The sequence below is a fragment of the Euprymna scolopes genome, chromosome 19, assembly GCF_053919585.1.
Source record: "Euprymna scolopes isolate OS-2025 chromosome 19, ASM5391958v1, whole genome shotgun sequence".
NCBI classification, from domain to species: Eukaryota; Metazoa; Mollusca; class Cephalopoda; order Sepiida; family Sepiolidae; genus Euprymna; species Euprymna scolopes.
Window position 1 is genome coordinate 49,767,817 of NC_136500.1, and position 27,932 is coordinate 49,795,748.

The 27,932-nt window shown below is 31.7% G+C and overlaps 1 protein-coding gene across 1 annotated transcript in view; it reads left to right on the top strand.

Annotated features, from left to right (window-relative positions):
* The window catches only part of LOC145303569 (inter-alpha-trypsin inhibitor heavy chain H5-like), a 219,734-nt gene that overhangs the window by 149,713 nt on the left and 42,089 nt on the right, over positions 1-27,932 (top strand). The window contains exons 5-8 of the mRNA XM_080145082.1: positions 14,097-14,257; positions 17,272-17,560; positions 18,196-18,899; positions 25,730-25,859. Coding sequence (XP_080001208.1) covers positions 14,097-14,257; positions 17,272-17,560; positions 18,196-18,899; positions 25,730-25,859 — 1,284 coding nt within the window. The remainder of the gene's footprint in view (positions 1-14,096; positions 14,258-17,271; positions 17,561-18,195; positions 18,900-25,729; positions 25,860-27,932) is intronic.

Consider the following 27,932-nt stretch of genomic DNA (forward strand, 5'->3'; position numbering starts at 1 on the left):
ACTCTGTCGTTCTTGGTTGTTTGCTTGTTTGCTTGCGCACTATCCTCCTCCTCCTCCTACTACTACTACTACTACTATGCCTCCTCTTCTTGCTACTACTATAACTTCTCCTCTTTACAACTACTACTACGCCTTCTCTTCCTCTACCATGATTGCTTTATTATCTCCTACACAGTGTATAAAAAATGATCCGCTACGAACAGGATTCGGGCCTGTGCGGACATTGCTCATTGGATTTCAATTCCAACGCCTTAACCACTCGGCCATCCCAGCTTCTTCTCTAAATCACAAAAAATATTACATGATTGTTTTATTATTTTCAACAAAGTTTTTACACACTATCCGCTAAGAACAGGATTCGAACCTGTGCGGGCATTTTCCATTGAATTTCAAGTCCAACGCCTTAACAGCTCAGCCATCGCAACTTCTCCAAATCGCAGAAAGTATTACATGATTGTTTTATTATCTTCTACATGGTGCATAAAAACTGATCCGCTACGAAAACTACGAAACTGTGCACGCATTGGATTTCAAGTCCAATGCCTTAACTACTCGGCCATCGCAGCTTCTCCTCCGAATCACAGGAAATATTACATGATTGTTTTATTATCTTCTACACAGTGTATAAAAAATGATCCGCTACGAACAGGATTCGAACCTGTGCGTGTATTGCCCATCTATCTATTATATAATACTAAAACTCTGTCGTTCTTGGTTGTTTGCTTGTTTGCTTGCGCACTATCCTCCTCCTACTACTACTATGCCTCCTCTTCTTGCTACTACTATTACTTCTCCTCTTTACAACTACTACTACGCCTCCTCTTCCTCCTCTTACTACTACTACGCCTCCTCTTCCTAATCCTACTATTACTACTACTGGTTGACATGTATTTTCCCTACTACTATTCTACTACTTCTCCTACTACTAATACTACTACTACTAATGAAGAAGAAGAAAACTGAAATAACGTATTTCCTATCAGATCATGCCTAAACGTAAAGTTACAAGACCACAAGTGGCTGATAAAAATCCAAGCTGTGATGCAGGACCACTTATAATTCAATGGCTGTAATTTCTTTTTTCAAAAATAAACAATTATAAACAGAATGACTCATAGAAATCGATCTATATTCTTTTTTCATTTTAATATACTTTCATAGAAATGTTTCTGTTATGTCACAAAAAACTATTTTCTTTACGTCACAAGTGTCACGCTCATACATGAATTCCATAGCTAACATAACATACTGACCCCTTAGGTGATGTTTTGCAACTATTCTGTATTACAACTATACTGTCGCAATTTTCTCACAAATAGATCAACTTTGACCTGTTGACAACGCACTTTTTTTACTGTGTACGTTTTCAGCGGCCTAGATTTTTGTTTTTTGTTTGTTTGTTTTTTGGGGGTTTTTTTTGCGTTTTAGATTATCAAAATAAACAATTGTTAATACTTTCTGCATTTTTTTTACATCGTTCATTTCCGTATTACATTTAAGTTATTTTAACGCAATTTTCTTACAAATAAATCTACTATTTTACAATGTATTGCTGTGTACGTTTTCAGCGACCCCAACAATCCATGAATGGCATTTTTCACTCCAGATTTTTTTTAAATATGCTTTTTGAGTATATCCCTGGAATCATGTTAAAAATAATATATCGGTAGCTTTAGCCATATAAGAAATATTTGTTTGTATAACTTTGTTAAACAAAAACATTATATATATATATATATATATATATAATATATATATGTATATATAATATATATATATATTATATACATATATATATATATATATATATATATATATATATATATATATATATATATATATATATATATTATATAACAACCAGCAGTCGTATCAATCACGTTTATTGGATTTATTAAATGTTGCTATAATTTCTCAACACTGAGTGACCCAACGGGTCACGGGTTGTCTAGTATATATATATATATATATATATATATATATATATATATATATATATATATATATATATATATATATATATATATATATATATATTGTCCTGGACTTCTTTAGTGGAAGACAAACTTTCCTGAGTCGCCTGAGGAGGACTTGTAGCCTTGATCAACCACTTGTCCGAAACATTAGCATGTCCAGTGTCGCGGCCATGTATTTTTTTCTATATCAATAAAAAATATATCTTGCTGTTTTTTATTAATAACTCTTAATAACCTCGTTAAATTCACGAGTTTTCTCTCTTGAATACCTTTAATTTGGCACACACACACACATACACACATACATATATATATATATAACGAGAATAATTTACCAACGTCTATATGATGGCAATTTGGGCAAGGAACGGGAATATATTTTCAAATATTTGTACTGGTATTTTGTTTTCTTAATTTTATTCACCCAGAGGGAGTCTCGCAATAAAGACGAAACGTTGATGAACACATAACGGAGTTTGTTCCTTTTTTATCTCCATTTCTCTCTCTCTCTCTCTCTCTCTCTCTCTCTCTATATATATATATATATATATATATATATATATATATATATATATATATATATATATTAAATGCATCTTGTTTTGGAATGTTGACTAACCACACACACACACACACACATACACACACACACATATTTATATATATGTGTGTGCGTATGTGTGTGTGTGTGTGTGTGTGTGTGTGTGTGTGTGTGTGTGTGTGTGTGTGTGTGGTTAGTCAACATTCCAAAACAAGATGCATTTAATTCTCACTGATAATATTTTATTCTTTTATTTATTTATAAATATGTCTTACACGTGTTTCGTTGAATAGCAAACGCCCACCCAAACAATTCATCAAGAACAAAAGTATATTACTCAGAAAATAATTATATATATGTGTGTGTATATGTATGTATGTATGTACGTATGTAGGTATGTGTACACGCGCATAGAATATCATAACCCTGTCATGTTGCTTTTAATCTCGTTTTCAAGGCAAGCGTAGATGATTTAATTATTTCATTAAAAATGTAATTCTATAAGGTGTCCTTAATGAACCGTTAAGCCTGAGTGTATTAAACGCAATTGAGTGGATAAAACAAACAAGTTCAATTCATGTGTTTTCTCATATTTCCGTCTGCAATTAATGTCCCATTCCTTCCTCTGTTATTCTTAATCATATTCTCCTCTCCTCCTCCTCCTTAACTCTTTTCATCGATTATTTTTATTTCGTTTTTTTTTTTTCTTGTTCGTCCACTTTTTCTTCACTTTCCAATGCCCCCCCCCCGCTTTTCTTATTCTACTCATCTGGTGCCTTCAGTAGTAGTAGTAGTAGTAGTAGTAGTAGTAGTAGTAGTAGTAGTCACTAGGAGCTTTCACACAGGCCATCATCTGAGAATTCTCTTTGAAAACAGCCTGTGGTGTTCCCTTGAATCTGAGTGACAACAATCTTCCCTAGATCTCCAGTACTTTCCACCTCTTTCGACAAGCTTTGCAAATTAATTTGCGTTATTGCAACAGTCGTCTACGATTGATTTCTCATTGCTAACTACGATTGATCTTCACTTGAATATGGGTGGCTTACTCACACTCATCCAGCGGAGGTCAGATTAATGCTTTCTCTTCTCGGTCTTTTCATCCTCCTTGACTGTTTTTTTTATCTTTATTTGGTGTGACACCAGTTTATATTAACAAAGAAGAAAAATGAGGGAACGAGGGTAACTTACAATTATGCAATCATACAGTTTCAGTTTTCATGATCCCAAGTGGCGTTTCTTTGCGTTTTACTTCTGTAGTAGTTCCTCGCGTATCATCTCTGCACTCAAGGTTTTCCTTAATATTTCAGCCATTTTCATTATTGTTATCCGTTATCTTCTCAGCCATCCCTCTAGTTCCAATCTCTTCCGTTCTTTTTTAAAAGTTGTTCGGTATTGTTCCTAGTGCTCATACTATTATTGATGTTATTTTAACTTTCTTCATCTTCCTTATCCTTTTGAGCTCCCTGGTTAGTTTTGTGTACTTGCTCCGCTTCTCTGTCTCCTTGATCTTTACTCTGTGAGCTGCTGGAACGGCAAAATCTACAATCTGGCAGGACTTTTCCTTTTTGTTATGATGTTTGGTATTCTTGCTTGAATGGGTGTGTCTGTTTGAATATCCATGTACCATAGAATTTTGATCCTTGCATTGATGTGGTTTGTTCTGATAGTGTTATCTTGTGCGACTGTTAATAGGGATTCAGTTTCTCTGTTTATGTTTCTTTTTTATAGCCATGTCCAAGTGGTTTCATTAGTCTCGTCTTTTGTCATCCTCATGAATCGTCCGTATAGTTGTTTCTCTTTCCATTTTTCTTTTCTCGTCTTATCACTTGTCTCTTCTTTTACTGTCTTGTTCTTTCTTTCAGTGTTTCTTGTTTCGGTGTTATGAATTATGTATTTTCTAATTCTTTTTTCGTATCATTTACAGTCTTCTATACAAACCAGTCTTTTTCGCCCGTCTTACCTTTTCACGTAGAATTAGTCAGTATATTGCATTTTCGATCAAATTGATAATCCTGCGTGGTATTTTGTACATTCTCAGACATTTAAATGTCCATGCTTGCGGAACCCTGCCATATGCTTTCTTATTGTCGATCTATGCCATGGCTATGTTTTTTTAACGACTTTTTATTTCCTTTAGGATCTTTTGGTCCATGTATAGTGGGTCATGTTTTCCTCTTTTCCATTTTTGGCGTCCTTTCTGTTCCTCAGGGAGTAGTCCACGATTATAAAAGGAATGGTAAATGTGTTCTCTTAGTATGGCTCTAAATATTTTCCACATTGTAGGTAAATATGTTATAGGCTTGTAGTTACTGGAGATGGTTCCTGTGGATGTGTTTTTTGCACCAGTGTAGTTCTAGCTTTGGTCATCAATTATGGCACGTCTGCTTCATGTATGCATCTTTTCAGGTTCTGTAGTGATGTGAATTTTTTAACAAATTATTATTATTATTATTATTATTATTATTATTATTATTATTATTATTATTATTATTATTGGCTCACATGGAGCTTTCGCACAAGTCAACAAACGATTGGTTTGGAGACCTGTGGTGTTCTCTGGAAGCTGAGTGACAACAAGTCTCCCCAGACTTCCAGTTCTCTCAACCTCCTATGGCATTTGCAAATAAATTTGCGTCATCGCAATAGCCGCATACCATTGATTTCTCGCTGGTAGTGGTCATTGGTTTATACTGGAATTTGAGTGGCACTAAGCCTCCCCACAATCCCAGTTCTCTTCGCGCTTGTCCAGGAGAGGTCTGGCCAACGCTCTCTCCTCAGTCTTTCCATCCTCCTTGACCCTTCTCGGCTCTTTGGTATCACTTTTCTATTGGGGGGGACAGTGATGAGACAATGGAGGATGCATGATGGTGGTGTATAACTTGTAGATATGCAGCTTCGGCGTTCTTCATTCTCTGTAACGCTTTTTTGTTATATTGTCTTGTGTTATTCCCCACATTCTAGTGTTTTCCTTAATATTTCAGCCGTTTTCATTATCGTTAGGCGTTGTATTTCTGCAGTTATTCTTCTAATTCCAATTTCTGCCATTCTTTTTTCGAAGTTTTTCGGAATTGTTCCTAGTGCTTCTACTATTATCAGTACCATCTTGATTTTCTTCATCATCCAAATCCCTTTTAACTCTCTGGCTAGCTCTGTGTATTTGATTCGTTTTTCCTTTTCTTTCATACTCACCCTGTGGTCAGCTGGGACAGCAAAGTCTACGATTTTACAGGATTTTTCTTCCTTGTTAATTATTACGACATCTGGTCTTCTTGCTTGGATGGGTTTGTCCGTCTGTATGTCCATGTCCCATAGGATTTTGTGGTTCTCGTTTTCGAGTGCTGTTGCGGGTTTATGCTTGTACCATTTGTCTGTACGCTCAAAATGCAGTCGTTTGCATAATTCCCAGTGCACCGCCCTCCCCCACTTGGTCATGCCTGTTTTTGTATTCCTTTTGGAAAAGTTTTCTACATTCACTTACTATATGGTTTATCGTTTCGTCTCTCTGTTCACATAGTCTGAATTTGCTGTTTTCTTGTGTTTTATCGATTCTTGCTTTGATATGGTTGGTTCTTATCGAGTTATCTTGTGCTGCAGTTATTACAGATTCTGTTTCTCGGTTTATATGTCCTTTTCGCAACCATGTCCAGGTGTTTTCGCTATTCTTATCTTTTGTCATTCTCATGAATCTTTCGTTGAGTTGTTTCTCTTCCCATTTCTCTTTTCTCGTTTTGTTGTCTGTCTCTCTGTTTTCTGTTTTGTTGGGGGTTTTTTCAGTGTCTCTCCCTGCCATAATTATCCTTTCAGTGTTTTGCATTATGTATTTTTCTAGTTATTTTTTCGTGTCCTTCACACAGTCTTCTATACAGATCAGTCCTCTCCCGCCGCCTTTGTTTTTCACGTAGAGTCTGTCAGTATCGTCCTTTGGGTGTAGTGCATCATGCATGGTCATAAGTTTCCTGGTTTTCTGGTCGAGTTTTCTCAATTCTTCTTTTGTCCACCCTATAAACGGTCCAGAGTATCTTACTAGTAATACTGCCCATGTACTTATACCTTTTATTAGGTTTCTGCTATATAATTTTGTTTCCAAGAGTTTTCTTGTTCTCCTGAGGTATTCCTTTCCAATTTTCTCTTTCATTTCTGTTGTTCTGATGGTGTCCGCTTCCAGAATTCCCAAGCATTTATAGTCGTCTTGTTCCCCTAGTGCCCTCATTTCTGTTTGGTTGGGTAGTTCCATGCCTTCTGCGTTTCCAGTTTCCCCTTTCTTATAACTAGTTGTGTGCACTTTTCCATTCCAAATTCCATTTGAATATCTTGGCTGAAGATTCTGGTAGTGTTGATTATTATCATTATTATTATTATTATTATTATTATTATTATTATTATTATTATTATTATTTCTCCTTACTTTTCTTTAAGTGTCCCTATACTTTCGGCTACTCATTCCCTTTTCTTTGCGGTTTTCTTCTTTTTATTTTCTAATACCTGCTACTAATACAACTACTACTAATACTACTGATAATAATAATAATAATAATAATAATAATAATAATAAGAAGAAGAAGAAGAAGAAGAAGAAGAAGAAGAAGAAGAAGAAGAAGAAGAAGAAGAATACGTTCATTTATACATAATTACGTGCTGAACCGTCCTTCTGAATAAACAATTTCTCTCTAGAAATATTCCACTATTGTTTCCAATCGTCGCGTGTTGGTGCCCATCGTCCAATCATTATCTTTAATACCTTGAGTGGCCACGGTCGCAAAATATTGAATTCCCTTCAGTCTCGAGAGTTCCAATAACAAACAGATATAAACAAAGGTTGAAGAGAATTCGATATTTTTCGATTATAAATTATATCGAATTTGAAAGTACATGTTCCTGACCTTCTGTAAAATTGAGAATGAATATTATGCTTTTATATTGAATTTTTTGTTGAGACTCGAGCACTTTTCTGTGGGTTCTTTCCCACAAACATCACACAGTGATATATAAATTGCTGAGTCATCCGAATCACTTTTTGTTTGTACGCAAACATAAACGAACCGTGCAGCAACAGAAATCAACACCTCGACAAGTGTGTATCTAGCACACACAAAAATGACGCAGTCAGCAATGCGTTTTTTTTTTTTTCGATCTCACCCCGCCCCTCCTTTATTTTTCCTTTTTGTAGTTTTGTTTCATGCCTGAAATTTGGGGGATGCCTCCTGTCTCAACCAGGAACGCCCAAAGAATACGCTAAGTATGCGGAATACGTAACGGTATGGGGTTCTGTAAAAATATAAAAATATTCTAAATCAAATATACATAACAAACTTCTCTCCCCCCCCCCTCTTCTCACTCTCTCTCTCTCTCTCTCTCTCTCTCTCTTTCTCTATTTCACACACACACACACACACACACACACACCCACGCATCAATTACAAGCCAAAAAATATTTATCCCACGCGACCTTTAAGGCCTTTTTCTACGATGTAGCGCATGAGATTTTTTGTATAATACAGATGTAAATAAAGTGTGTGTGTGTGTGTGTGTGTGTGTGTGTGTGTGTGTGTGTGTGTGTGTGTGTGTGTGTGTGTGTGTGTGTGTGCGCGCGCGCAGACATGTTTTAGTATTAAGATACTAAGAACTTAGCCTGAAGAACATAATGACGAATCGCGTCCGTGGATAATTATGTTTGTTTTCTCACTAAAGATAATGTCGAAAACACGGTTTTCTTCTTTTGCGTTCGAAAACAAACTACATTGCCGTTACATAGAAAACACACGTGCGTGTTTTTGTGTATATATGTGTGCACAACCGAGCGTGTGCGTTTTTGTGTATATATGTACATAATCGCGCGTGCGTTTGAGTGCACACACACACACACACACACACACATATATATATATATATATATATGTGTGTGTGTATATATATATATATATATATATATATATATATATATATATATATATATGATGAAAATAATGGAAATAGTATTCCGACAAAGTAGAGAAATAAAAAGGAACAAACCGTATTATGTGTTCATCAACGTTTCGTCTTTATTTCGAGAGGAAGTCTCGAAATAAAGACGAAACGTTGATGAACACATAATACGGTTTGTTCCTTTTTATTTCTCTCTCTCTCTCTCTCTCTCTCTCTCTCTCTATATATATATATATATATATATATATATATATATATATATATATATATACTCCTATAAATTCGTTTTTCTTTTGTGCGTATTGATATTCATATTAAAAACACTTTTCTATTCATTTAAAAAGAAAATACAATTTTCTTATATATGGGTTGTGGAATTGGATTCACTAGCAAACGATCTAGCTAATTTTCATATTCTTTTAAACATTCATTTTAATTAATTCCCTATTAATTGCTTCGGTTTTTTAATGGGATAATCATCTTTAATTAACAATTACGTGTAATTATATTCATGCAGATATTCTGCATGATTTATACTTGCATAACATTTGCGAAAAAGGGTTTATAGTAAACACAAAATTGTTTCCATATATATTTATGTATACGTATATATTTTTGTTAAACAAATCTATCTATCTATCAATCTATCTATCTATATATCTATAAAAGTGAACGTGTCTGTGTATCTGTGTATCTGTGTATCTGTGTACATTTCCCTACGCAATAACTCTGTTAATTTTAAGCCTGCAGACTCGAAATTTGATATACAGGGTACTGAGATTTGGGAATTTTTTTTTTTTTTTTTTTTTTTGCTCAACATACACCTCCAAACACCCAGGCGACGCCAGGCTGAAATGCTAGTATAACACAATAATCGAAATATAGCAAATAACATAAAATAACATATTCAACTACATCTAGTCTGAAAGTAGGTCAGCTTACTACAACAGTAGGATATCTACTCTTCCCATAAACACGCAAAGAAAAGGGCGAACCGGAGGTCAACTGTGCCTTTGTCATATAAATGCCCGCCATTAGCTGATTAGGATGGGCGCGGTGGCAACTAGGAAGCTGATTGGCTAACTAAAAAATTCAATAGCATGTGCGTATATATAAACGCGCGATAACCACAACTTTTCGCATAAGCCTGACGAAATCTCACGAGAATGAAACACAGAGTATTCTATATAGCTTAATTGACATATATATTTTTATAACTTACTACTTTATATATATATATATATATATATATATACATATATATATATATATATGTATATATATATATATATATATATATATATATATATATATATATATATATATAGTGCGTATCAAATTATTAACGAATTTACATTTTTTTTTTAATATTAAAGGAAAGAGCGGATAAAAATCCATGAAACTTTGAGAAAGTGCTTACAATACTATTCAGCTATTCCAGTCAGAAAATAATAGTATTTAAAGCAAGATTAGCGAAACTATGGCAGAAGAAAGGAATATCTGTTGATTTTAGTGGGTCAAGTTATTAACGAGGTTGAGAAAAGAAAACACAATATACCCATAACTTGTTTATTGAAATAATTTTCAAACATTAAATGAACTAGGAAAAATGCTTAAAACACATAGCTTCATAGCAATTTCTTCGTTGACATAATTAGTAGGGGATATGCGATGCTTTATTATGAATGACTTGTAAAAGACGTTGGTCCACAGAATTAGTCAAATTTGTGATTTCGTCAACAGTTATTCCTCGCGATACCTCTTGGAGAGCCTCCCACAACTCATCTTTGCTCCTAAATTGGCGTCGTCTTACATAGAGGCGTGGCTTCATGGTATTCCAAATCTGGTGAATTCGCAGGCCACTCCATCTTCCGTAGGCCAGAGAACCCCAGTTGTTGCAAAAACTCTTTGCTTTTGTTTGCTGCATGCGAGGGATAAATGCAGAATAATGCTCCCTCGCATGCAAAAACAAAAGCAAAGCGTATTTGCATAATGGTTCTTCTGAACGTCAACCTTTGCCCTTGCTGTCCTTTTCGATATTTCGAGAGTATGTTTACCTTTTGCTAGCTGTTCTGTAATAGTACTCTTTTCAGAACTACTCAAACCACCTTTACGACCCATTTTTTTACGAAACAAAATGCCTTGTTAATAATTTGACACACCTCAAATACTGTGGATTCAGCAATTACGATGGCAAGTTGTTTACATTGCGCGGAACAGTACGAAAATTTCACAGTACGCGCAGCTCAGCATTGCCAACGTTTCCGAAGCTTTTGATACGAAACTACCGGTTTCTGAAACCGGTAAAAAAATGTTATCTCGTTAATAATTTGAAACGCAGTGTATATAAATTCCAGGTTAAAGTTTTTATTATTTCAATCACGGATTTTTTTTTTTTCCTTAAATCATTACAGGTTGTTTCAATCGACAGGACAATAATATCAATCTGCCGATCTCATCAAATAATTTAAGTCAATATATATATATATATATATATATATATATATATATATATATATATATATGCATGCATATGGGCGTTGGTGAGAAGTTAAGGAATATGGGTAGAGTTGTATGTTTCATTTTAGCTGATACCACCCAAGTAGTATATATGTGTGTGTGTGTGTGTGTGTGTGTGTGTGTGTGTGTGTGTGTGTGTGTGTGTGTGTGTGTGTGTGTGTGTGTGTGCACGCGCGTGTGTGTGTGTGTGTGTGTGTGTATGTGTTAGTTTGGATTTTACTACTATATATTAAGTTTAATATAATAATCGATAGAGAATTGTCTCTATAATTATAACACGATCAGCCGGTCATTGGCGTGTGACTGGCTTCACGTGTTACACTAATCGTCTTAGAAGCGGTCTCATGAAGATGTGAAGATGGCCAGTCATTAGGGTCTGTGTATCAAAAAGAAAATCATACCTGAGATGTTGAATGTGGGTGTGGCTCTTTCATTCTCCCAGATGACTTCTTCATACTGGTGGCATTCTGGTTTTAATCTTCCTTTCTTCGTCGTCAAGGCCGCCTTTCGACTTAAGACATTTATGGAGACATTTATGGTAGACACAGAAAAAAATACGACTCACGACACAATTGCAATATATATTATATAATCTTAACTATTTATTTTACAAAAATATATATTACAATACAATATACAATTTACATATCCTACAATTATTAAACTAACTATGCTTAATTAGTGCTCAGGGGGAGGGGACGTCCCCTCTCATTCACGAAGAGACAGAAACAGGCTGTTGTCTGGACGAAAAAGAGACCGATAAAAGAGAAAGGGAATTCTGGACTGGATTTCTGTGTATCTCAACCCGGCCATGCTGTAGAGTTTGTTAACAACCGTAGCACTGAGATATAGTGTCACATGCTAACCAATGTGCATTCTGCATGAATTAAATATATTTAAGCATATCTTACAACTCGGCAATGCTATGGGCTTGCTAGTATATGCATAAAGCTCAATGAGCGTGTGAATTTGTTTATGTGTCTGTGATGTTTATGTGTGCGCTATAGAAACTTAGTGGTCCTGGACATTTTTTTTATTACATTTTCACCCCAAACAAGGCACATTGCCATTTTGGTGTAGGGGGGCTACTATCAGGGGCAACAACTACTGGTGTACTATGTTGGGATTTGGGCAGCAAGATGTCGGTTCACGTTACACTTGAACTTCTGCATGTCAGTACAGTTGGGGAAGCAGGAACCTGGAATGGAATTCCAAAGTCTAGCGGTTCTAGGGAAGAAACTACTGGAGTAGAAAGATCTTTTACATCTAGGGATCTCTACTATGTGGGGTGGGATTTAGCTGCCTATCGGGTTTGTCGAGGATGTTTACATCGTGGGGACACAAGTGCTTGCAGTTTGTCAGAGCATTCACCATTAAAATATTTGTAGAGCAGGCAGAGGGATGCAACATTTCGTCGATGGGACAGAGGCGAAAGCTTAGATGCCAGTTCAGGGCCTATCAGACTGGCGACTCTCTTTTGAGCCTTGTCTAGGAGCGAGAGACTAGTAGCAGATGCACCATCCCAAATATGACCGCAATACTCCATACATGGGGAATGGTGGCCTTATAGAGGTACAGGATACTTCCGGGTGTTAGTACTTTTCTAGCACGGTAGAGAGACCCTACTCATTCGCAGCGGCCCTGGCAATGCTTTCAATGTAATTTTTCCAACTCATGTTTCCTGTGAACGTTAGTCCAAGGAGTTTGAAAGCTGTACTCTCAGATAAAGAGTCGTTGGCTATTGCTATTGGTGGTAGAAAAGGTTTCTTGTAATTATTGAAGGAAACAAGTTTAGTCTTGGCGGCATTGAACGTGACCATCTACTTTTGTCCCCATTCCACTACAGATTGGAGGTCATCCTCTAGTGTTTCTGCCATTTCTTTAGATATGTGTTCATTTGTTTTTCTGTCGTGCATGTTATAGAGTGTAGTGTCATTAGCATATATACCCATCTCAGAGGCAATTTTGTCAGGGAGGTCATTTATGAAAATTAGGGACAATAGAGGTCCAAGGATAGACCCTTGAGGCACTCCTGCATTTATATCATATTGTTTAGATGTACGACCGTTGAGAACAACCTGGATTTTTCTCTAATCTAAGAAGGATTTAATTAAGTTATGACCTTAAACTTTATCCAGTGGTGAGGCCCCAGCTCGCGGGCTTTGGGAAGTGTAGAGCCACCCTTTAATTATCAGTGCTCCTATGTCCACTCTGACCCGGAGTGGTAGTACCTGTTAGGGTCCCAACTATGGGTTAAATAGAAACCAACTTGAAAACAACAAATATATTCTATTAAAACATTTTTCTTCAAAATCTTTGGGTTCGGCGTTAAATAACTCGAAAAGGGTTGATATGCCGTAAAACCAAAATAACCAACCAACCAACCTAGAAACTTACTGAACTAAAACAATTCAAGAATTTCTGGAATCATTTGATTTCTATTAAACTCTTTAAAAAAATAAAAAAAGATATATTTTAAGTCTCAGAAGATAGTTAAACACTGTACCTTAAATTAAGCTTAATGATTATATTAATCAGACAGTAGATATTGAAACTGTACATCTAAAAAGTGCAAAATATCATTATGATTTGAAATATCGTAAATATATTCAAGTAATTAATACACGCACTTTCCAAAATACATTTTTAATAACAAAATTATAGATACAGGACGTCACTGATTTTTTTTTTTTTTTTTTTTCATCGGTATATTTCAAAATTAATCGATTTTTATACACGTATAACATTTGATTCTCTATAAATCTTTAAAAAAAAACAATTCTGTGTCAAGGGAAATACCGAATAGATTTCTAACTCTTTTAAAAAAAATGTTTCACGTAGGTCTAGTAAGAATATATTTACATCGTTTGAAATGGGAATTCAACGAAAAAAATTTATCTTTGTATACAAATATTATTGAGGAAGGGTTTCAAGCATAAAGTATGTCTGTAGAACGATTATGGGAAAGGGAATGTAACAAATAAATGTGTTTTATCGGGTTGTGTTTAATTTGATACGTGAGTAGCAGGGATTTATAATTATCATCAACCTTTGATTTTACTTTCTACAAAAATGCTCGCAAATTTCTATACGACCCAATAATTGATTCAATGTTTGTTTTATTTATCTTTTTTCAGCCGTTATGAAAGACAACGATATTACAATAGATGGTCGAACGGCAAAAGTTGTTTACAAACCGACAGTTGCTGATCAGAAATCATATTCAAAGTACGGAATTGATGGCCTATATACAATTAAGTACGACATTTTACACGGCAAAGACAAAGGTGATATAATTGTAAGTACTGCATTTGTATCTGCGTTGTATATAATCATGATTGGTTGTTCGATATACACACATATATATAATTAAATAAGTTCACTTTTATTAAACTACAAAGGCATTGTGTTTTCAAAAGTGCTCAATACATATGTAGAGATATTACAAGTGAAATTATATAAACAGAAAAAAGATCCTACGCGGATTAATCAACAGTGACTTATAATGAATATATTAATCATTTTAAGTCATTGTTGCATCCTTGATGCCACAAGTAACATTGTCCAAACTTTGATAAATCCGGGTATATTTTTCTTATGTTTGTATAATTTCACACACGTTCGTGCACGCGCATGCACACACACACACACACACACACACACACACATATATATATATATATATATATATATATATATATATATATATAGTCTTCTAAAATTGTGCGCATTGCGTATATCTTCTAGTCTTTGTGTATACCACTCTATTGTTTATGACGCGTTTCGAGCGATTTTTAAACGCTCATCAAATATTTTGTGATAAAAATAAAGTTTAAAAAATATATATATATATATATATATATATATATATAAACATAGACTACTAAAATAATAGTAATTAGAATGTTTAACCAAGAATCCAGAAAATATTCACTTGAGCTTTACAGGAAAATAACAATGACTAAAATATTATAATTAGTTATTAAATTATAATTATTCAATGCAAAATATTATGGCCGTTTTAACAGACTAAAACGAAATTTAAAAATTAAAAATCAAAAATAAATAAAATTTGGAAGTGTAAATATGTATATATGTGATATTTTTCTAAATATGTGAGTACACATCCATAGATACGGTTTAAAGCAGACACATTTTAAAAAAAATCATGCACGCACACACATTTACTCATACACACGTGATCTCCATACACACGTGCACATATACGCACAATTGCACGTATGTAAGCATATGATACTCTAATTTTAACTTAGGTGTTTTTACCCGATACTGATTAAGAGACTTGATGTCAATAAAAATAAATGTCGTTTCTAATGATAATGCATAATCGTTCACAGATGTGGCGGGGAAACTGCCAGTATTAGCTGGTTCTTGTAGAGAGACTATATCATGCACCTTGCATATTTACATGCCAATTCACAGATATTACACCAATACTTGGGTGGTCTGGGTGGCAGCACATCCTCATAAAATTGTTGGTCTAACCTTGTGTGACATCATGTGGTTCATTAAGGGAGTCTTAGACATACATACATATTTTAAAGAAATTTGGAGTTTATTATAGACAAAATAAAACTGTTTCAATTCCTAAGCATGCCAAAGAAGTGCAAACTATTGTAGTTTTAGAACTTGCATTAACCGATTTACCGCTGGAGAATTCACAAATACAAACGAGGATCCAGTTACATAACAATAAAGCATAACCAAGGGACGTCAACTTAAATTGTCAAATAGCAAACGGGGATAATCAGCTGATGACATTCTGTTTCAGAATCCAGCAATTAAATTCATAGCTCCCCAGTCGTGCTATCAAAATATCACTTACGCAATAAACAAGCGTAGACACGATTCCGTTATTATTTCACTAATATAAATATATGTATGTGTTTGTATATATATATATATATATAATTAAATGATATATGTTTATATATAATCAAAACATATATATACATATATATATACATATATATGTATATATATATATATATACATATATATATACATATATATGTATATATATATATATATATATATATATATATATATATATATATAATTTGCAGAAAGATGCTATAGTTATTTCCACATTTGTGAGTTGTAACGTTGCTTGACTGTGGATATGCATATATATACGATGATAATGGATATGGAGAAAATTATACGAAAAGACAAGTTGATATAACCTCAGTGGTCCATTATCGGAATCAACTTCTCTTTTCGTATAATTTTCTCCATATAATTATCCACAACCACTCAAAAAACTATTTTCAATAATTGTGCTGAAAGGCAAAATAGCGTCCATTCGCAGCTGAACATTTTGCTAACTGCATTTCATTTCCTCTGATGATATGATCCATTGTTGAAAATCCATGGATTAAGGAAATTAAAATAAATCCTTCTACATATTCCTTTGTCAAACAATAAATTTTTAAATCGAATATACGTCTCTATATGTTGTTTTTTCAGAATTTAAAATTGAATCACGAAACTTATATATTGCTCTATTCTTAAATATTGAGCCTTTCCTTTTTGGCTAGGATTTCCTTGAAAGTATTACTTTAAGTAATATCTATCAGGATTTTAATCTGAATTCTATCATCCACATACAGTACTATTTTGCTGTATCACAGCTCACCAGTGCGGCTAGACAGGCAACTATCTCATGCTAGGATATATATATATATATATATATATATATATATATATATATATATATATATATATATATATATATATAGAGAGAGAGAGAGAGAGAGAGAGAGAGAGAGAGAGAGAGAAAGAGAAAGAGAGAATAAATGACAAAAAGTTATATTCAAAAATTCATGTTGACCATCTTATAATGTGTTTCTTTAATTCAGTTGACTTATACAATTCTTCTGATGAGTTAAGGGCATAATAGATTCACTGATTGATATAATAATTAAGTCATTGATTTTGCGCTAGGAAACATATAATGTCAAGAATTGTATAAGTCAACTGAATTTTATTATTCGTGATGTTGACCATCTTATAATTTATTCTTTTAAGAATAAATTATAAGATGGTCAACATCATGAATTTCGGAATATAACTTTTTGTCATTTATTCTCTATATTGCTCTGTAATTACATTGAGCTTTTTAAATAAAGATTGATATATATTATAAGAACATATATTTCTACAGAAATATATATATATATACCTACAAAAACCATCCAATAAACGATCGATATATATATATATATATATATATATATATATATATATATATATATATTGGGTGGGTTTTATTTTATTTTATATTTGCAGCGATGGAATGGCTACTTTTTCCACTTTTTCTCGGCTTCTGAACTCACTGCATTGCCAAAAGACATCGTGTTTGTGCTGGACGACAGCGCTTCTATGACTGGCGACAAGGCAAAGAACATGAAAGAAGCCATGTATTTGATTCTTGACTCGCTCAACGTAAACGACCGTTTCATGTTCGTCCAGTTCAGCAACCTGATTACACCTCGAGAGACTGGCTTCGTTAAGGCAACGCGCAAGAATATCAAAGCAGCCAAAGAGTACGTGCGCAAAACATATGTTTGTCGCGGAGGTAAGTGGTTGGTATTTATTATGAAATGCATGCATCCGAGGATCCATAACTCCAGTCTTGTCAGTTTTCAGTACATTTTAGTTGCTTTCGTGGATTTCATAATTGCTATTATGTAATTCGGGGTTACTATATATGTAGTGCTGTCACAGCGATAGTGTTAAACTCTTACATGAAGAAAAAGTATTCACTTTTCTAATAAAAAAGTGTCAAGTTTCTACTTAGTATAAGTTTTTATGTCACTATCATAATGATAGAGAATAATAAAAAATGAGATTCAACATACTAACGGAGAGTTCTTTAATCTTTCTCTCCGTTTCAACGTGGGGGGGTAAGGATATTAAATGTGACTGATTGATCAGCTGACGTTTTGATAGTGTGATTCACAATGCTTGCAATTTTCTGTCCGGTAAGTTAAAAATAATAGTTTAACGTTCATCTAAAAGGAGGACTGTGTATATTTATAGAATGGCTCGTACTAAATTCCTTTTTAATGAGTATCAATAAGATTATTATTATTATTATTATTATTATTATTATTATTATTATTATTATTATTATTATTATTATTATTATTATAGTTGTTATTATTATAGTTGTTATTATTGGCTTTTATAACCTGATTGTTATTTTTGCAGGTACAAATATCAATGATGCCATCATCGAGGGTCTAAAATGGTTTGATAAAATCGAATACAAGACAGAGGCTCGATCTTCGATCCTCCTCTTTTTGACTGACGGCAGAGCGTCGTCGGGCGAAAGGTTGCCGTCTAATATCCTGCGGAACATCAAGCTGAATAACAACAAAAACATCCAGATTTATGCGATATCCTTCGGGGCGGACGCCGACTATGGGCTGATGCAGCAGATCAGTTTCCTCAACGATGGACACGCTACTCGCGTCTACGATGCATCTGATTCGGCACAACAACTGAAATACTTCTTCGAGGAAATATCGGAAATCCTCATCAAAAACATCAAGTTTGATTACGATTCGCGTTATGTGTTGAGGGATCAGATCGCCTGGTCCATGTTCAGAAACTACTTTGAGGGCTCGGAGATTATAACTAGTGGTAAGCTGTCCGATCACTCCATGAAAGAGATGGAGCTAAAAATCAGTGGTAAAAAGGGCGGCAGCACCTATGACATCGACTACCTCGAGGACGCCGTTATTGTAGAAGAAGAACTGCCCTTCTCTATGACGAAGGAAGAGTACGGTGCGCTAATGGAACGGATGTGGGCATTCCTCACTATCAAATATTGGATAACACTCAGGACTATTGGAGGCGAACCTAGCTATATGGAAACGTTGGAGAGAAAGATTAAAGAACTCTCCGTTAAGGTATGTTGAATTTTGCTTTTACTTATTCGTGAACTATCTCAACATAAACTTTATGTTTTGAAATTTTATAACGGAGACTAATAGTTCGTATATAATTTAGATAATTCTGAGGACTGTTCTAATCTTAGGTGTTATTCCCATCCTCCGATCTTCTTCATGTGCGTATTCTCGAGTTCTAGATATCTACTTTATATATATCTCTATTTCTCTCATTCTCTTTTTTATTTTTTTAAATGTTAATAGTTATTTTTTTAAATGTTAATAGTTATTTTTAAACTTATGCTCTTATCAGTGTATGACACGAGGTACACGAATCCCCTCAAAAGTCATCCTTGACATCGTATGTTAGCATTCAACTCACAGGCTACCGGGAGTTAGCACAATAAATAAGGGAATTAAGTTCTATTAATACCAATTAGGCGAGTATAAACAGTGCGATAGTATTCAACAACTGACGTTGTAAGAGAACGTCAATACTTCCCTACAAGGGCTGCGAAATAACGTCTTTTTCTCAATTAGGTATATACATGCGAATTTGATATTCCCTAAACACTTTCTCCTTGTGTTTTCAAAACAAAATGTTGGGGTGGCTTTGCAATACACAGCGATTCGAAAAAGTGGTCAAAAATCAGATATACAACAAATAAATTTTACCAATAAAAATTACTGTGCCACCTACTTCTTTTTTTTAGTGTTTTTAAGTAGTTTTAAATGCTTTTTACTTCATCTCGAATATTAACTCCCCTTATGGCTTTTAAATTTTCAACCAAGATGGCTACCGTCTTGTCCATTTCTTTTTTCGACCCGGCCGGCCTCGTTTTCGATTATTACATTTTTTTTGTGTGTGTGGGGGGGGGGAATAGGAATTCGTAATTAGAGAGTTCCGTCCGCTCAAAGAAAGTATTTTTAGAGGGTGGTCATGATTATTTATACTAGCCACTATACTCCTCTTCTTCTTATGTTTCCACCTCCAACGGCAGCTTAGATTAAAATGAAAAATTAGTACATGCTTGAAAAGCATTACAATATAATAAAACTCAATTACAATATAATAGAAAACCTTCCAATGTAATAAATATAGCATTACAATATAATGAAAAATATTACAAAATAATAAAAAAAAATCAAATATAATTTAAAAAAAACATTACAATATAATGAAAAGCATTATAAAATAATAAAAAAACGTTATAATATATTGAAAATTACAATATAATAAAAACATTACAATATAATGAAAAACATTATAATAATAACATTACAATATGATAAAAATATTACAATATATAAAAAAAAATACCATATCATATTAAAAAAATTACAATATAAAAAATAAAAATATAATGCAAAAAATAAAAATATAATAAAAATACTTTACAATATAAAGAAAAATTGCAATATAATGAAGAAATTGTAATAAAATTTTTTAAAAATATAATATGTTGAAAAAGATTACAATAACATGGAAAAATACAATATAATTTTTTAAATTACTATATAATAAAAAAAATTAAATATAATAAAAAAACATTAAAATATAATGAATAACATTACAATATAATAAAACATTGCAATATAAGAGAAACATAACATTACGATGAAAAGCATTGCAATATAATGAAAAACATTGTAATAAATAAAAAATTACAATATAAAAGAAAAAACAATACAATATAATTAAAATATTACATTATAATGAAAAACATTACAATCGAATAATAAAACATTACGATATAATGAAAAACATTATAATATAACTAATACTTAACAATAAAATTAAACCATTACAATATAATGAAAAACATTACAATAAAAGAATAAAACATTACAATAAAATGAAAACATTACAATATTATAAAACAATAAAATATAATTAAAAACATTACAATATGAATAAAAACATTACAAAATAGTAAAGAACTTTACAATAAGAAACATTACAATATAATGAAAATATTACGATATGATTAGAAGCATTACAATATGATGAAGCATTACAACATAATAAAAAATATTAGAATATAATTAAAAAAAATTACAATATATTGAAAAATATTACATTCCAATAGAAAATATTACAATATAACTAAAAAATTCACGATATAATGAAAATTATTACGATATAATAAAAGTGTTACAATACAACGAAAAACATTACAATATTATAAATAAATTACAATATAATGAAATACAAAAAATATAATAAAAACATTACAATATGATGAAAAACATTACATTATAATCAGATAACATAAAAATAAAAGAATAGAAAAGCATTGCAACATAATCAAAAAGATGTCAATATACAAAATTATTACAATATAATTAAAAGCATGAGATATAATGAAAAACATTACAATATCATAAAACATACAATATAATGAAAAGCATTGCAATATCATAAAAAATACAATATAATGAAAAGCATTACGATATAATAAAAAGCATAACATAAAAATAAAAAGTATTACAATAAAATAAAAAGCATTACAATAAAATATAATACATTACCATATAATAAAAACATTACAACACAATAAAAACATTACAATATATTAAAAAAAGATTCAATCTAATAAAAGGTATTACGATATAATAAAAAACATTACAATGTAATAAAAACATTACAATATAATGAAAAATTACAGTGAAATGAAAAACATTACACTATTACTAATATCTTACAATATAATGAAAAACATTAAAATATAATGTAACCATTCCAATACAAATAAAACCTAACAATAAAATAAAAGCATTACAATATGATTAAAAACATTGCAATATAATACACATTTTCAATGAAATAAAAAAAATTACAATATAATAAAAAAAACTTTACGATATAATGAAAAACCGTACAATATCACGAAAACTATTACAATATAATGAAAATCATTACAATAAAATAAAATATCATTAAAATATAATAAGAACATTACAATATAATGAAAAACAGTACAATATAATGACAACCGTATCAATACAATAAAAAATATGGCAATATAATTTTTTAAAAATCATTAAAATATAATAAAGAAATTACAATAAAATTTAAAAATAAATATTACAATATAAAAAAGTACGATATAATCAAACACGCTATAATATAATGAAAAACTGTACAATAATATGAAAAGCATTATATTATAATAAAAGCATTACTATATAATAAAAATATTACAATACAATGAAAAACAGTAACGTATAATATAAAATTACTACAATATAATGAAAACAATTTACTACATAATGAAAAGCGTTACAATAGAATGAAAAACATTACAATAAAATAAAAACATTACAATAGAATGAAAAACATTAAAATATAATGAAAAACATTAAAATATAATGAAAAGCATTACAATATAATGAAAAACATTAAAATATAATGAAAAACATTACAAAATAATGAAAAACATTAAAATATAATGAAAAACATTAAAATATGATGAAAAACATTACAATAAAACAAAAACATTAAAATTAATGAAAAACATTACAATAAAACAAAACATTAAAATATAATGAAAAACATTACAGTATAATGAAAAACATTAAAATATAATGAAAAACATTACAATATAATGAAAAACATTAAAATATAATGAAAAACATTGCAATATAATGAAAAACATTACAATAAACAAAAGCATTAAAATATAATGAAAAATGTTCCAATAAAATAAAATTCATAAATGAACTCCCTGCCAAAATTGTCTGTGAGATGGGTATATATGCGGACGACAGCACGCTCTATAACAGACACGACAGGAAAACAAATGGACACATATCTAAAGAAATGGCAGAAACACTAGAGGACGACCTCTAATCTGTAGTGGAATGGGGACAAAAGTAGATGATTACATTCAATGCTGCCAAGATTAAACTTGTTTCCTTCAATAACTACAAGAAACCTTCTCTGCCACCAATAGCAATGGCAAAAGACTCTTTATCTGAAAGTACATCTTTTAAACTCCTTCGCCTAACGTTCACATGAAACATGAGTTGGGATAATTACATTGAGAGTATTGCCAGGACCGCTGCGAATAAGTAGGTTCTCTCTCCCGTGCTAGAAAGCTACTAACGCCCGAAAGTATCCTGTACCTCTATAAGGCCACCATTCGCCCATGTATGGAGTATTGTTGTCATATTTGGGTTGGTGCATCTTCTACTAGTCTCACTCCCAGACAACGTTCAACAGAGAGTCGCCAACCTGATAGGTCCTAAATCTAAGCTTCAGCCTCTGCCTCATCGACGAAATGTAGCATCCCTCTGTCTGTTCTACAAGTACTTTAACCATGAATGTTCCGACTAACTGCAAACACTTGTGCCCCTTCGACATAAATACCCCCGAGAAACCCGACAAGCAGCTAAATCCCACCCCTTCACGGTAGAGATCTCTAGATGTAAGAGAACCTTCTACTCCAGTAGTTTCTTCCCCAGAACAGCTAGACTTTGGAATTTCCTTCCCCAACTGTACTGACATGCAGAAGTTCAAGTGTAATAGGAACCGACATCTTGCTGCCCTACACAGTACTCCTGATGCTTATGCCCCTGATAGTAGCCCCCTACAAAAAAGTGGCAATGTGCCTCGTTTGGGGTGAAAATGCAATAAAAAATTTTAAAAAAACTTACAATATATTGAAAAATATTACAACATAATGAAAAACATTAAAATATAATAAAAAAAAAACATTACAATATAATAAAAAAAACATTACAGAAATAAAAAAAACATTACAATTTATTAAAAACTTTTAGAATTTAATAAAAACATTACAATATAATAAAAATTTTACAAGATTATAAAGAAATTATGATATAATAAAAACATGACAATATAATAAAAACATTGCAATATGATTAAAGACATTACATTATAATAAAAAACATAAAATAAAAACGTATATATATTAATGAAAATAATTAAATATAATTAAAACATAATAGTATAATAAAAGCATTACAACAAAATAAAAACGTATTGATATAAAAAAAATTATTACAATATAATGAAAAATATTACATTATCATTGAAAGCATTAAGATATAATTAAAATATTTACACTATAATAAGCAGTATTACAATATAATAAAAACATTGCAAGATAATGAAAAACATTACAATATAATGAAAACGTTACAATATAATTAAAATATTACAATATAATGACAAGCATTACAATATAATGACAAGCATTAAAATATAATAAAAACATTACAATATAACGAAAAATATTACACTGCATTGAAAAATATCACGATATCAAGAAAATTACGATATTATTTAAAGCATTAGAATATAATGAAAAATATTACAATATAATTTAAAAAAAAAAACATTACAATATAATGAAAACAATACAATATAATGAAAATATGACAATATTGTTAAGAAGATTGCAATTTAATCAGAACTATACAATTTAATTAAAAAAACATTACAATTTAATCAAAACCATACAATTTAATTAAAAAACATTACAATTTAATCAAAACCATACAATTTAATTAAAAAAAAACATTACAATATAATGCAATACATAACAATATAATGAAAAATCTTAAAATATAATGAAAAACTTTACAATATAATTAAAACCGACAAAATTATGCAATGCATTACAATAGAATAGAAAAAATATAATATTGTTAGAGAATGAATAGAGAGAGAGAGAGAGAGAGAGGAGGTAGAGTGTGAATTACAGTGTAGACACGATGACAGGAAGTTAAGATCAGCCGATTGGATTGCGTGTGAGTCATGTGATCAGGTTAGTTGAATCGATGAGATTTTATTTGGACTTAGAACCGAACGGACGGCTTCGCCGTTGTCTCCTCCCCTTCGCCGGGGGTGGGGAACGAACGCTGACGTGGTAGAAATAAGACCTAGAAGAAGAAACTACAGGCCCAATTCACTTTACACCTTCTGCAAGACATATGGGAAAGTGAAATAAACTATAGAACCAATTTCTTGTCTTGGTGTGAAATAAATCTTCGTCCCCAAAAACAGGTATCAAGTCTCCCTCCCAGACGAGAATTTCCAGATCGCAGAAGGTATGTTGAAAATATATGACATGTCACACACATATTCACACTTAACAGCATATGAACATATGTAATAGAAAGACCGCTAGAGATCACACACACAACGACATTGATTCTGGTAAGATAATTAAGCACTCAATCCTTTATAAATAGACACGTTTTAATATATGATCTCCATTCCAGTTTCAGCCAATATACAACAAACGCTCAATTATGATACGACAACGTAACAATATGATCACATTGTTACTTGACTCAAATGAACAACCAACTTGATAGTTAAACGTAGCAAGATTTTCTGCAATACAAAGTATAATTAATTGATAGACAGCCATTATTAAGGCATTCCTAATCTCCCAAGAAAGATAGCAGCGAATGCAGTGCGCACTCTATATAGTTTTCTGTATTAGTACGTCCACATAAGAAAAAAGAGGTGTGACGTATTCTATTACAACAAGATCCGATATTCATTTATTTGTGAAAATCAAACATCTTTATATACGCCCCTCTAGTGTAGTACATTTCTCCAGCTCTCTTGAACACTAGCCTAATCTAATATCACTAAACCAGCAAAGGCAATGATATATATATGCATATTTTGTCGTAGACTTTCACTCATTACATTCTGTACATTTGTGAATGACTCCTTTAACACGGCTTATGTAAATCTTTAGTTTATATCGTCTGGCTTAGCTCTATTAAACCGGAATAATATTTCGGGAAAGTGGGGAAATGATTTAAACAGCTTGTCTTATTTTGAGTGCTATGATTTTGTGTTTCAGTATAGCTTTTTGACCGAAGGATCATCTATGGTATTGAAGAGTTTTGACGGTGAAGGCGGTGAAGGTGGTGAAGCTGGTATAGCCGGATTAGGAATGACTCCACCGGAATTTGAACAAGACTTGTATGGAGGTAAGTTCGTTTGGTATTTTAATTTGAGATTTATTTGATTTGAAGCTGAAATTTATTTAATTTGAAGTTGAGATTTTTTAATTTGAAGTTAAGTTGTTTTTTTTTAATTTGTAGTTGATTTTTTTCTTTTGGGGGTGTATTTAATTTAAAGCTGAGCGTTTTACTTTGTCCGTGACTTTTTTTAATTTGTAAGTAAGCTTTTTATTTGAAGATTAGCTTAGATGAGCTTTTATAATTTCAATGTAAACTTTTTGAAGGAGAGTTCTTTTAATATGAAACTGAGACTTGTTGGACTTATTTTATTTGAGGATGAACTTTATATGATGTTGCGTTTTGTGTTTTTAATATAAAGTCGCGATTTTTTTTTTAACTGAGAGCTGAGGTTTTTAATTTGAACAGTAGCATTTTTAATTTGAATGTGAGCGTTATTAATTTGAGGGTGGGCTGTTTTAATTTCAAGTCGATGTGTTCATTTGGCAGTGAGTTCTGTTAATTTGAAGTTAAGCTATTTATATTCTGATTGCCTTTTTGATTTTAGTTATTTTAATTGAAGGTAAGTTCTTTTAAATTTGTAGTTAAGCTTTTTTTAATTTAGAGTTTATCTTTTTATTTGAAAGTTACTGCTTTTTTTAATTTAAAGTTTATTTTTTTATCTTGTAGTTAAACATTTTTAATTTAAAGTTAGGCTTTGTTTAATTTGAATGTGATTTTATTTTTATTTTGAATGTGTGCTTCTTTTTATTTGAAAGTGAGTTATTTTTAATTCAAAGGCGAATTATTTTAATTTGAAGATGATCTATTTTTGAATGTTTTCAATTTGAAGATAAGCTTTTCAAATGGTTAGTTTTTTTTTTCTTTTTTAATTGACGGTTAACTTTTTTAATGTTTACGTGAGCTTTTTAATTGTAAATTTTGTCTTTATTATTTCAAGTTCGGTTATTTTTTTCATTTTGTAGTACTGCTAATGATGATCAGGCCTATCAGTGATGGTCTTCAGGCTTACTTCACTGACCATTCTACTAAGAGTGACACTACTTTATTCTAAAAGCCCAACTTAGTCAAAAATGAATTTTTAACGTTTTCCACAAAAATTTAATCACTTCTATGTTACACTTCTATGTTACACAAACGTGAAGTACAGTGAACTGCGAGCTTTAAAATAATTCATACAGTGAGGATGATTTTTTAATTCAAATTGCGTTTATTGTCTGATATCAATTATAAACATAGAAATTACGCACCTATTATCATTAATCACAAAAACTCTCAGTCAAGATTATATTGATTCTCTACTTCGGTATCTCTCTCTCTCTCTTTCTCTCTCTCTCTCTCTCTCTCTTTCTCTCTCTCTCTCTCTCTGCCTGTTTATCTCACACACCCTTTATCTCTTTCTTCCCCTCTCTCTCTCTTTATTTCTCTCTCTTTAACTTTTTGTTTCTCTCTCTCTCTTGAAAATCACTTGATTTACGGTGATTTTCGGCGAGTTGACGCTGACCTATTTCATCTTCAAGTATAACCCACAATTCAACCCTCATTAAATTTTACCATTTCTAAATGCTTCTTTGGTTCGTGTCACATTTAAATGGCGATAAATTACATATATTGAGATCTGAAACTTCGATTCAAATTGTCGTGTCAAATTTTTAAGCTTTAAGCATATAATATAAATTATATAAATTTTAATTTTTTTCTTTGTCTATTCCCTTCCGTGATGTATGAGTACAATTCTATATTACTTATAAAGGTATATCTTTTTTATATCTTTTTAGATCATTGAATTTAATCGATAAAAAACATAAAATCTCACTCTAGTACTAAACTACAAAGAAGGAATTGACATCTGTTAACATTTTTATAAGAGCTCGTCTCTTTTATTTAGTAAATTAATGATATCAGGTATTGCAATATGGAATCTATTTATTCTATGTACATCTTGTCTATCTCACCGTTTCTATTGTAAACTGACATTCTCTTCACAGCCGCTCATTTTATAATATTTTTCACTAGTGGGATCAATTAGGTTTTAAATGAAAGACACCATTTAAGGTGAACACCGGTTTCTTCTGAGTGATC